Source organism: Epinephelus moara, chromosome 6, assembly GCF_006386435.1.
Source record: "Epinephelus moara isolate mb chromosome 6, YSFRI_EMoa_1.0, whole genome shotgun sequence".
Classification (NCBI taxonomy): domain Eukaryota; kingdom Metazoa; phylum Chordata; class Actinopteri; order Perciformes; family Serranidae; genus Epinephelus; species Epinephelus moara.
The window spans coordinates 21637481-21649496 of NC_065511.1; the positions used below are offsets into that span (position 1 = coordinate 21637481).

The following is a 12016-nucleotide window of genomic DNA, read 5'->3' on the forward strand; positions in this document are numbered from 1 at the left end:
TATGGTTTCATTTATCATCACGCTGCAGCCTCTCTCTCCTGTTCTCGGCACACACACACACACACACACACACACACACACACACACACACACACACAGACGGCAAAGTAAAGTCAGTCAACAGTAAAGAGGCCATGGTGCTCTTTTTTATTCTGTTTCTGCAGTTTGATATGTGACTAAATACATATAATGTTTTTATTCTGAATGTGACACAACACATATTGCTATTTCTACTAATTCAGTTTGCATTTGTTAAAAATGCGTCATTACCAAAAGCTAAAAAAAGTTTTCAACAGGTTGCTCGTTGCTGAAAATGTCTGGCGCATCGACATTTTCTGGTTTCAAAATCCGGCCCAATTGAATTTGTACTTGAATAGCCCTGCTGTAGTGTATTACATTTTTGAAAGTGGACGGGACACAAACAGAATTTTAAAAGGATGGTCCTCACTTATGTGTACTTACGTGTAAATACATGCAGCCTGGCTGACTGTTTTCACTCATTAATCAACTAAAACTACTGACAAAGTGAGAATAATTTGTGCATGCCCAGGTCAGTGTGGAAAAACCCTTGTGTGGCTTGAAAGTGTGTTAATGATAACTTGACAGGAAGTCAAAGGGGAAGCTGGTCACCATCTTAGCTGAAGTGATCACACATTATAAACACCAGTATCCTTCCACATTGGTACAAGCCTCAGACCTCAAATGAAAATGAACTGTAAACCCAAATTCACTTTGGTAGATAGAGAATTCCTCGGATAACAGCCCAAACACCTTTGTAATATTGATAAAAATGTGATTATCGTTGAATTTCTGTAGCATATAGTTCATTGTAGGTAATCTTTCCCCTGCACCTGCCGTTTTTATGCGCTCTGACTTATATTGCTGTGTGAAAATGATTTAACAACACAAACAGAATGAAACTTGCGTGCTAACAGCTAATTTAGCATTCATTAGCATAAAAAATCATCATATTAAGAAAATATTTGTAATAAGAGAAACCTGCAATTTTCTTTAGAATGTAGAGATGTTGAAGGAATCAGATATTGTTCATTTGTTATCTTGAACTCCTTGGGAAGTTCAATCTCATAGGTGCCTTAATATTTAATATAGTTTATATTTAAATAACTTTTAAATATTTAATTCTATGAACAATTGTAAACAGTTGAAAAAACATATGAATAACAAATGTGCACCATGCATGCTCTTGAGGACCGACATCTTTTCCCATCTTACTCTTTTGTTTTTACATTGAAATTGTATTTAATGTTAATCAGACACAATGAATCATATTGACTGAAGTCTTACACACACCAGAAATTGATTGTCTTTATTCTTTATACTTTATTCAGGATCCCCATTAGTTGTTACCGCAGTAATGACAACTCTTCCTGTTGAAAACAACAGAAAACAAGACAAAATGTTAAATCGTAGACAATTTACAACATCGACAAATTTAAATAAAACCCAAACAAGTGAGATAACAAGTAGTTATCTTACATTTACAGTGTCATCACATCAGTAGATCACAAAAGCAAACCAACAGAGCCCATAACCCAGGCTCATAGTTTACGTAACTGCATATGTGGTTGTACACTGAGGCATCTCCCAAATGAGCGCCACAAATACACATAGCCTTCACAAACATTACATCATATGCTGGTAAAACAGACTTCTGTTTTGATAATCGTCGTTCTTAGTTTCTTTTTAAAAGTAATCCTACTAGTAAGCTGGGTGAAGTACAGTGGTAGTTTATTCCAAATCGACATGGCTCCATACATTGCAGTTTTCTTTAATGCACTGGTCTCCGGTAAGCGTAGCGTAAAGCTTCTCATGCAAGCATGTCTGGTTTCATGATGGTGTCTATCAACAGTGTGTGTTAGCTGTGAATATAGGTCTGTAGGTTTTCTTAAGGCACAGATGTTTCTTGTCTACTGAATCAGGCTGTATGCCAGTCTGTCCTCCACCCTCATCCACGCTGTTCCTCATAGCAGCTTTGTTTTGAACAAGCTGAATTTTATTAAGGTCTTGTTTTGAGTCACCAGCCCAGATTGCTGAACAGTAGTCCAGGTGTGATGAGACTAAAGACTGTATGACTTGTTTAACTGTCATCTGTGTTAAAAAGTAAGCACACTTCCTGATAACTGAAATGCCTCTACTCATTTTGGCAACCACGTTATTAATGTGAGCTGACCATGAAAGTGTTCCCTCAAGTGTGACACCCCAAAATTTGGCCTCTTTAACCTGCTCAATAGCCACACCATGCAAAGAGATGCACAGCTCTTGACGTGCCCTTAAAGCATGCCTGGAGCCAAATATCAAACCTATCCTTTGGTTTTGAGATATTCAACTTTTTTTCAGAAATCCATTCATAAACCTGCATCAGCGATTCTTGAAGTGTTTCGTTAACCTCCTCGGCATTTTTTGCAGATATGAAGCGTCTTGACACATGAACTCGTTCACCATGCAGAGTGAAAGGTGATGTTCAGGTCATGCACATGCGCTCACGTCATATTCAGAGAATCGTGGAGCTCACCGCCCACTTCCTTCCTCTGTACCACACTGTGCAGTTCAAAGGCTTGTTGAAGCCGATCTGTTGAGAGGTAGAGGTCAGGGTTGACTCTGTTTCCCACATCCACGCATTCAGCCTCTTTAATCTGCGGGTGATGATTTCAGGATAACTGAGGGGGATTTATTGGCAGGAGACTGTTACTTTATCATTCACCTCCACAGACAGAGTTCAAATATAATCCCAACATAACTCATAATACAATGATTTTGCCTCAAAAATGATATTTTGACATCTAAAACACAGACGCATAACTTCAGTGGCCACTGCATTTTTTTGTAGGAGGAGCTTTTGTATTGCAGCAACTCGATTCTGAAGTAGAAAGGGCCAACATGCGTCGTCCCGACACCATCCAGCATCATGGTGCATTTGCAGAATCGCGCCTTTCAATGAGGAGAGACAGAAGAATAAAGTACTTAATTCGGAATATGAGTGTACAGATTAACAGATGATTTGTGCTGGTTAAGATTTAACAGAAATCTCTGGCGCTTTGGACACCAGAGGGAGATATTTTGTGATAGAGGGACACCTGAGTGGCAGCAGGATAAATCCCCCCATGGAGTCCAGACACTGGTGGTGGTGGTGGCCGCTGACTGCTGAGGCTGCTGAGGCAGATGAGGTTGATGAATCAGTAAAGACTAGGTGGCGATGGGGAGGTGGAGGGCTTGCATGACAGCAGCAAGAAAGAACTATATTTACAAAAAGGAGCAGTGAGATGATGTTGGCTGATTGTGAATCAGCTGACGACTCATTGGACCAACCCAGACAATGACACCTAGAGATAGTGAGCTCTGGGTAAGTGTAGGTGCAGGGAATAACCACGAGAAGACTGGACATCATCACTGAAAACAAGAATAAACATTAATTTATCATTACATGTAGCATGAAGTATTTTATGCAATGGTATTTTAGTTTAAGACTCACCATGTAACAACAGAGAAGGAAACCAAAGCCCGAGCTTCATCACTGATGAGGAAGAGAAATTTAAAGTGTGAAAAAGGCGAGGAAAAACACGTGAAACTGCATTTCTGTTGTAATTTTGCACACATAGCAATAGTTCACTCATCTCTGAATCCTTTTAATGGCTGTTTGAATACACTTTTGCTTACAGTGCTTGTGAGAGTTGTGCCTGTCTTTGGATGTCATCTTTATACTCTAGCTTTATTGAGCACATAATGTCAGACAACGCTTCAACAGCTATAGCAGAAGTCTAGGAGACAGATTTTGTTGCAATATGTGGTTACTTTCGTGTTGTTTGTCACCTGTTTAACTTCTGTTTAACTTCTTTTTCACCAACAAATGATGACAGAGAGAAATACACAACACTGAGTTCCAGTAATGCACAGACGAGAGTTAAATGAAAAAGATGAATCAACAAAGGGCCGTTGTGTTTAAAGACCATCTAAAGGCCATCCAGTCTGTAAGAGACAAAACTTATATAGGAGGAGGAATGATTTACAAGATATATTTTTAACAGTCTGGGATTTTTTTAAAGGGAAATACAACCATAACCACATTTCCTTTTGAAGAAATAAAAACTGGGGAAAAAGCTATTCCTAAATTTCACAGCTTTGCTGTTTAGGCACATTTTGAAGGGTCATGTGATGAGCAGTCAAATGAGGTCAAACCTCATAAAGAAGAAGTGGTATGTTATGGATTTAAATAGCTTTTAATGTAATACTGCAGTGCCATTCTCGTAAGTCTGTGAACTGAACAAAAGAAATCAATTTGATGAAAAAATTCTGCGTTATTGAATGTCGTGTAAGAGCCCTGAAACACCAAGCCGAGAGCCATTGGTCAATGTCTGGCCGTTGGTGAACGTCTGTCGCCCTAGTTTTTGTGGTGTGTCCTGCACCACTGGCACGAGTCGGCCCTTGTCAGCTTTTTTGTTTAAGCTGGTTCAGCATGTTGACGCAAAAAAAAACAGTTAATGTCATGAGGAGATGAGATCATTATATTAGGTAAGATTATTTTTTAACCATTTAGTTGTTTAACATAAATATTTTGTAATTGTTTGTGTTGTTCAGTGGAACACAGTAAATGTAATTTGTTCTTTCAGCATCGGGTTGTGTTATTAATGTGCTAACTGGCTAACTAGCGTCTTGAATCCATCCTGTCGGTCTTCCGCTTTCCCTTTTTTAATGACGAATACAGACTAGCGCTGTCTGCTGGTATGGTGAGTTATGTCCTCTCATGCAGGCACAGGATGTATGTGCTACTTGGCTGTTGGCTATAATCACTGCAGTGTGTTCAGTGCAACTTTTTGGCAAAGACCCAGGCGATGTCAAGGTGTAGGTACAACAGTCAGCCTTTGTCGCCACTAGTTCTTTGATGTCGTTTTGGTGTGTCTGGGCCTTAATGTATAGAGAATGGAATCAGCATTTGCATGGTCTGTCATGTAAGTTAAATTTCTGTATAAAGATGCATGAAAAACTGATGGAAATAGTCTGAGAAACAAACCCTGGGAGGACACCAAACACTCAGCTATGATGATGATACAACCCAATTCAAGAAAGTCTCACTCCTCAGCAAAGCCTTATCAGGGTGTAACTGTTGCTCAACAAAATTAAGCAGAAACACAAGACGGGGCAACATTTTCAGCCTCACTAACTTCCACTAACTTCACCATAGGCGTTCACCCAGTTGGCTGCTCTTGATTGGTTCAGTTTTATACACTGCTGCAGTTCCGTGAAAGAAGAGTAGACAATGAAGATCACTGTGGACTAGCATTCACCTTTAAGTCTTTATTGTTTGGTACAGTCCTAAATGTCACACTGTGGGTAATAACTCAATCTCTAAACAGGAGATTGAATCAGAAAAGAAAACAGAAGTTTCAGCTCCAGCACAGATGGCACAGGAAGTAAATTGGCAAACATGTTGAGAAAGACGAGGAAAAACACAAGTGAAGTTATTCAGCTGTGCAGCTGTGCACAGTTTTACAGAGAGCACAGTGGTACAAGTGAATAATTATGTATTACCACACACATTTAAAGCACTGGTTCTGAGCAATTATAAACTGTACACTATCAGTGTATTACTATAGCCAGATACACAACTTATAATAATGTAATATACAATTATACAAATAAATAGCTGCTGCTTTTACAGGCTGTTCTCATGCACTGTCCAAATGTATACCCATAAAGAGTAATGCACCACAGTTCATATGTAACCCATGTAAGCATGAACCTCTGATCTATAACCAATGTAAGTGGGAAGGCTGTGATCACATGACTAATGCGTTGATGGGAGTAAAGAGGGAAGTTAAGAATGAAAGTGTGTGTAAGGAGGCAGGCAGGGTTGGAGGATGGGTCGACCAACACAGGACTTTCCCCTAAGGAACCTAACCCTATCACTAACCCAACACAGGACTTTCCTTCAGTGTAAACCGTGTGAAACTAAGTGAAATCAAGTTATTCTAATGTGCATAGTCACCATGTAACCTTTACTAAAATGAACTTCCGTGACTTTACATTAAGTATGTAACTTTACTGTAAGTCTATAAGGTCTTTTTGTAAGATATCATCCAAACTGTTGCATGAGGATATGTTGATTTGTGACGCCAAATAGCCGAAGGCAAGGATACTCAACTTGCTTTACCTGGGGGTCACTTTTGCAAAGTTACAGGAGGCCAGGGGCCAGTTACAGCAGCCATGGACCGGTCATGTGTAAGTAGAACGTGTGTAGGATTTGAGGAGGTTCGGAGCTTAGCAAAAACACCTGTCATGTTTCTCTCAAGCTCTAATTTGATGCTTTGTATGCACTCTGGCACCTTATTTACATTCAAAGCACAAAAAAATACCAGTGTGAATCAATTTATTATTAATCTAAATTAGAAAATGGTCAGCGGGCCACCCAGCACCCTACTGCGGGCCATATTTTCCTGGGGGCCGTAAGGTGAGTATCACTGGCCTAAAGCCATGGAAAATGGTCCCTAAAAAACCAACATGTAAAGGTTCCCTGTTCCTCCTGAAAGAGACAAGTTCAAGTCCAAACAGATTTGCGAGATGCAGCTTCTCTGCTATTTTGTATAATCCACATTTGCATATACATTATCCATGTCATCCATACTCTGATCCATCTGACCGAGAGGGGCCTGCAGAGACAGAAGTTGGGTTTAATTAAAAGTATCCCTCTGAGTTTTATTTGTTACTTCTTTTTAGATTAAACCCAACTGAGTGGGATCACTGTACCTCAGTGTTGATGTAGATAGGTTCATCAATAGCCTTCACTTCAGGAAGTTTCTTGTTCTCTTGTTTGTTGCAAGATGCTTCTCTGAAAAGACAAGGCAGACCTGTGTGGACTCTTTGCTTCTTGCACATACCTCTCACATACACAGTGACAAAAAGGATCATTTGTTCTCACAGTTGTGCCATGTAACAAACCTTTCTGCTTGGTTTGATGATGCTTGGCTAAAATTTGCATAATATCCAGATTCCTCCCTGGTGAAAGATTGTGACCTGTGAAAGCAGGTTAAAGGATATCAGCGTATCATCTGTCTAAAAAACGATATTTAAAACAAACATATTTAAAGACCCCCTCCAGACGTGTTATATGACACATGAAATACTGGATGATTTTGTCTGGTATGGGTTTCCACAAACAATTACCTAATTAAAGGTTATTTAAATTACATATTTTACTTATTTTCCACATCAAACAATTGGTTTCCAAACTAGTTTATACGTACACATCTTTAACTCAGAGTTAAGGTGAGAAACGTTCTTATTCTCTAATGTCAGCCTGCACATACTTTCCTTCTCACAGTGACAGTCAAACATCCAAGTGAATTAAAAATAACCGAAACACATGTTTGAGTGGAGGGGGACTATATAATGTCTGCACATTGATTACACACGAAAATCACGAGAGTCACAAGAAACAAACACTCAGTTTACATACAAGCTAAAAGTGATGTTACCTTTTGTGTCTTATGTAAAAGACGATTCCGGTGACAAAAAGAATGACCGCAGCAACTGGTACAAAGATGGCTGGATACTTTGATGCTGACTGCAGACCGACTGTGGAGAAAAGTGCGATTGCTGTGAGCAGTAATCTTTTATGATAGCGGAAACTTCATTACAGATTTTGACATATTAAATGTTCAACACTGAAAATGTCCTGAGAAGCAAACTGTGTAAGCTTACCTTCTCCAGAGGTGGGTGGTATGGCTGGAATATCTAAAAAACAAATTAGTCTTCATGAGAGTTACATTTTTGTTATAGCTGTTAAAATAATATAAGGTCTATAAGCAAATTGAGGAGTACAGAAAAAAATGAAAGAAATGTGAATGAGATAATAAAACCAGAGAGGTCACCTGGCTTGGAAGTGAATGATTGAACACCTGGACCTGTGGGAGAAACATGTGAGGCATTCATTTAATTTCAGGCTCATATAAATCAAGATATAAAATATATATTATTTAAATTCTAAAAAAAAATTTGAATTGTGATTAAAAAAATTTAATGAAATTCTTACTGGATACAAAGATGGAGACAGATTCTTTGATGAAGCTCCATTTTTGCAGATTTCCAAAAACTCTCAGGTAGATGTTTGCTACATTTTTCGTGACGTTTAAGATCTGGAGGGAGCAGTTACCTGCAGTTTTATTTCCAATGAGCTTGGTCCTTCCTCTGTACTCCTCAATTACATTTGAGTCATCCGGGTGAAAAATGAATGCATGTTTGTTATTGTCAGTGATTTCAATGGGACTTGTCACGCTCATTTTCCACCAAACTTTAACGTCTTTGGTGTGGAATTTAGTCGGATAGGTAAATGTACATGGTATGGTCACGTCTGAGCCCAGTGTTGCATTAATCCTTCTAGTTACGTTAACAGACCAGTCTTCACCTGTGTTCAAAACCAAACCAGAATTTATATTCATCAATGTGCACTTCATACTTCATACTTCAAATTGAAAACAAACACAACAACTTAAAATGTCACCCACCTTTTGAATTAGAGGCCATGATGAATATGAGACCAAGATTTATCAGGCCCGGCAGCTTCATCTGATCCAAGAAAGACATCCTGAGGTTATAATCCTGAACTCAGTGAGTGAACTCAGTTTTACAGAAGTATCTCTGGTAGCCTACATGCTACAAAGCTCCGGAGTTAAACTGCCTGTTTCCTGCGTTAAGTAAATACTCACTGTGAGAGCGACCCAGAAGAGGCTGTGGAGGTTTGTTGTGCTTTGTCAATGTGTATTAGATCTTGACGATGATGTGAAATTGTTGGGTGTGTTTCCTGTTGCAGTGTGACTTGAAAAAAAGGAAGCTGGTTCAAAAATGCACACTGACCATAGTACTTGTCATTGAAGTTCGGGGGAAATATTGTACATATACACATCAACAATCTTCAGGGAGTAAACTGCAACAGTTGTGAAAATACAAATGCTATATACAGTAAATATGTGCAAGGATATTAACTTGACGTTTAAGTATATTCTTACATCTCTCTGACTCGCCAACATTTTTTTTTACACTCAAAATAACAACTCAGAAGTGTGAAGATACTAAGGAAGTCTAGGTGTAGATGTATCGATTCATTGCCCATTCGCTGCTTGCTGTGGGGGTACTTATGCGGCTCCACCCCTAAGTATTTTCCCAAAAGGCCTAAACCTATGTCATTCACCAGTATTGTAGTCCAGACCACCGAAAATGAGACCAGAGTATTTTAGGACCAAGACAAGACCAGCGCAAGTTCCCACACTGCATGATACACTTAAAATAAAATGAGGACAATGCAAATAGACACTCCTCAAATTGATCTAAAAAATTCACATCACAATAAAAACACCCACCGAAACAAATGAAGATTCCTCCTCAGTAACCTCTTTTATTGCCGAACCTACTGTGTATATGTGTGTATGTTAAAGTGTACCATGAAAACTGCTTTTACAAAATAATCAAAAGACCTTGTAGAGGTAATTTTACGTGTGGGTTTTTTCCATTGATTTCTATTAAAAAACAAATACAAATACTAAGGAGCTGAAATCACCTTAACCATACTTCCGAAACACAGGTAATTTGGTGATATCCCTTCAGTTGTGGTCTTGATCGGTACTGAAATAAAATCCAGAGTCCTCTTTGTCTTAGATTGAGACAAGACCGGATAAAAAAAAGTGGTTGCATCTGAGACGAGTCCAAGACCTTCTAAAAGTGGCCATGAGAAAGAAAAATAATATATAACTGAGTAACCTCCTGAGACCCAAACTTTTGTTTGGTATGCATTTTTCATTTCTCCTAGGTATTTGGGATTAGTAGGACTGGATAAGTATAAAAAATGAAACATTCAACGAGCTGATAATAAAGTCCTAATGTCCTCAAACTACTTCCTAATTAACAGTGTCTTAGCTTGTTTCTGTTGCTAAAATTAATAAAGTTTGTACGGCATATCAAACTACTATTAAATATGATCAGGTTTTAGACCTTGTCCACTTTTGTGTTGGGACCGGCTGCAGACTGACTTGGCAGAAATGGTTGCCATCTTGTTTTTACATGGATTAGTGTATTGTGCTCTTACTACCACTAGATGGCACAAAAAAGTGTCCATGAACGAGGACAACAGGTAGCCTGGAAATCCAGACCCAAATCTAGAAAGATTTGGGGTCTGGCCATGAGTAATGAAAATGGCCCAACTCCAGGGGCGGCACCAAGCATGGATTTGTAAATATCACTGCATGCAATTGGATAACACTAGGACCAATCAGAACAATTCACAGGGTGACGTGTCCAGCGAGTTTAGCTACCAGCGGAGCTAACTGGTAGATTAGACTCTTGCCGTATCTGGTCGGCAAAACAGCAAAAACGCCCTTCTTGCAAAGGAAAGACTCGAGCGCCGTCTTCTGTTCCTCTTTTAGAGAAAAAGCCAAGTCTAACTCGTTCATTGTAGTGGCCAAAGCCGTTTCAAACAACTGGTGTTCATCCGTAGCCATCTTGCAATGTTTACTGACTGATTCCGGACTTCGTCGTCGCAGCGCTGTCGTCATCTGTTTAGCTCGCCTCTGGCCCGCCTATATCAGATACACTGATGTGATTGGTGCAGCTCGGTTTCATGGGCATAGATAATGAGCATCATTACTGATTGCCAGAGTGACTCGCTGAGCAAATTCAAATTGTGCTCTCACGAGAACTCTGGATTTCCAGGGTAGACAACAGGTCCAGGTCCAGCAGAATGAAGTATAAGGTCCAGTAAACCCAAAATGTAATGTCCTCGTATGAGGACGCAGGGTCTCAGGAGGGTAAATGTCCTTCTGTTGGCTGTATATTCACTTCAGAGTATTTGAATACTGAAGACCACATTTATTTGGCATTGTTGGGGAGCCTTAATTTACAGTTGGACCGGTCCAGGCTATTGTTTCATGGATTTAAATGTACCAGACATGTCAGCTTAACATTAATTCTGTGAAATCTATTCCAACATAGGATAACAAAAATAAGTTTTAAGATTAGTAATGCCATTTACACCAAACTCCTACCCTACTTTATTTCAGAATAATGGAGACAGATGGAGAATAAATAGATATATAATAGGATGTAGTTTCTGCAGGATGAATTTTCTCCTTGGCAACTATCATGTTTTCCCAAATGATAGCTTTTTTAGGCTTTCTGTTATCTCAAGGCTTGAAAATCAGTGCATATAGCTCCCACAAATGGGGAAAAGAAACCTTCCCCAACTTTGGGCTGAGCTTTGTATGTCTGAATCACAGACTAGTTCAAATGCAGATAAAGCAGAGTACATGGTATTCTACACCTCCAACAGAGACTACACTGCCATTTAAACTTAAAATAGCACCCATATTACTTTTGTTCAGTCATAAAAATACTCAGGAATTTGGCCTGAAAGCAGATCATCATTCAAGATTCATATTCAACATTTGACTCAAATATTAAAAAATTTTGAACTCATCACTGTTCTCTGTATCACAAGGTTGGCAATGGATTTCCTTACAGTCAAGAGGAAAAAACCATCTCATGTTATTCATGTTATCTACCTAACCTTAAATGTCCAATATACTCACTAATGTTGGCAGAACTTGTTTCAGGTACATGCATGCTATTAAATGACATGAACTGCAAACTGCCCTCAAACTTGAGTCTTACATCCCCCTGGGATATTTTAAAGCTTTATTATCTGGGACCGTATTCACAAACACTAGTCCATACCCATTGGTAGCTTTGTCACCTTCTACCTATGCCAATCCTCAATGCCTGTGTGCAGTTTCACATAGACTGACCACGTCAGTGAGTAGAAAAACGTGGGACAGACAGAATGACTGACTGACAGAATGACACACTGACAGTTTCCGTGATTATGTACAGCATACCATGCCATGACTTAGTCATACCAAAAATTAGAAGAAAAAAACACAACAACATTCGGCCACAGGGGGAGCCACAGCGATCGTCGCATTTTAGCCATTTTTAAGCATTTTTCTGTTGTTATAGC

The 12016-nt window shown here is 39.2% G+C and overlaps 1 protein-coding gene across 2 annotated transcripts; it reads right to left on the reverse strand.

Annotated features, from left to right (window-relative positions):
* Positions 1-5295: 5295 nt before the first annotated feature.
* On the reverse strand, positions 5296-8770 carry LOC126391741 (myelin-associated glycoprotein-like). Of its 2 annotated transcripts, XM_050046661.1 has the most exons (9): positions 8718-8770; positions 8517-8577; positions 8045-8416; positions 7884-7916; positions 7714-7746; positions 7488-7587; positions 6952-7026; positions 6760-6841; positions 5296-6662 (listed from the first exon to the last, which is right to left on the reverse strand). In XM_050046661.1, the coding sequence occupies exons 2-9, from the start codon at positions 8575-8577 to the stop codon at positions 6588-6590; spliced, it is 831 nt and encodes a 276-aa protein (XP_049902618.1). In that variant the 5' UTR covers positions 8718-8770; the 3' UTR covers positions 5296-6587. The 2 variants fall into 2 exon arrangements, with proteins under 2 accessions (XP_049902618.1, XP_049902617.1); XM_050046660.1 differs by lacking the exon at positions 8718-8770 and having other exon boundaries at positions 8517-8710.
* Between the last annotated feature and the right edge of the window lie 3246 nt (positions 8771-12016).

Excerpts from the sequence above, each read along its gene's own strand:
- LOC126391741 (XM_050046660.1), bottom strand. The coding sequence starts at position 8,595 with ATGTCTTTCTTGGATCAGATGAAGCTGCCGGGCCTGATAAATCTTGGT. Across the intron at positions 7,027-7,487 it reads TTTTACATAAGACACAAAAG|GTCACAATCTTTCACCAGGG; the intron begins GTAACATCACTT and ends CTGCTTTCACAG. Across the intron at positions 6,842-6,951 it reads TCATCAAACCAAGCAGAAAG|AGAAGCATCTTGCAACAAAC; the intron begins GTTTGTTACATG and ends TTGTCTTTTCAG.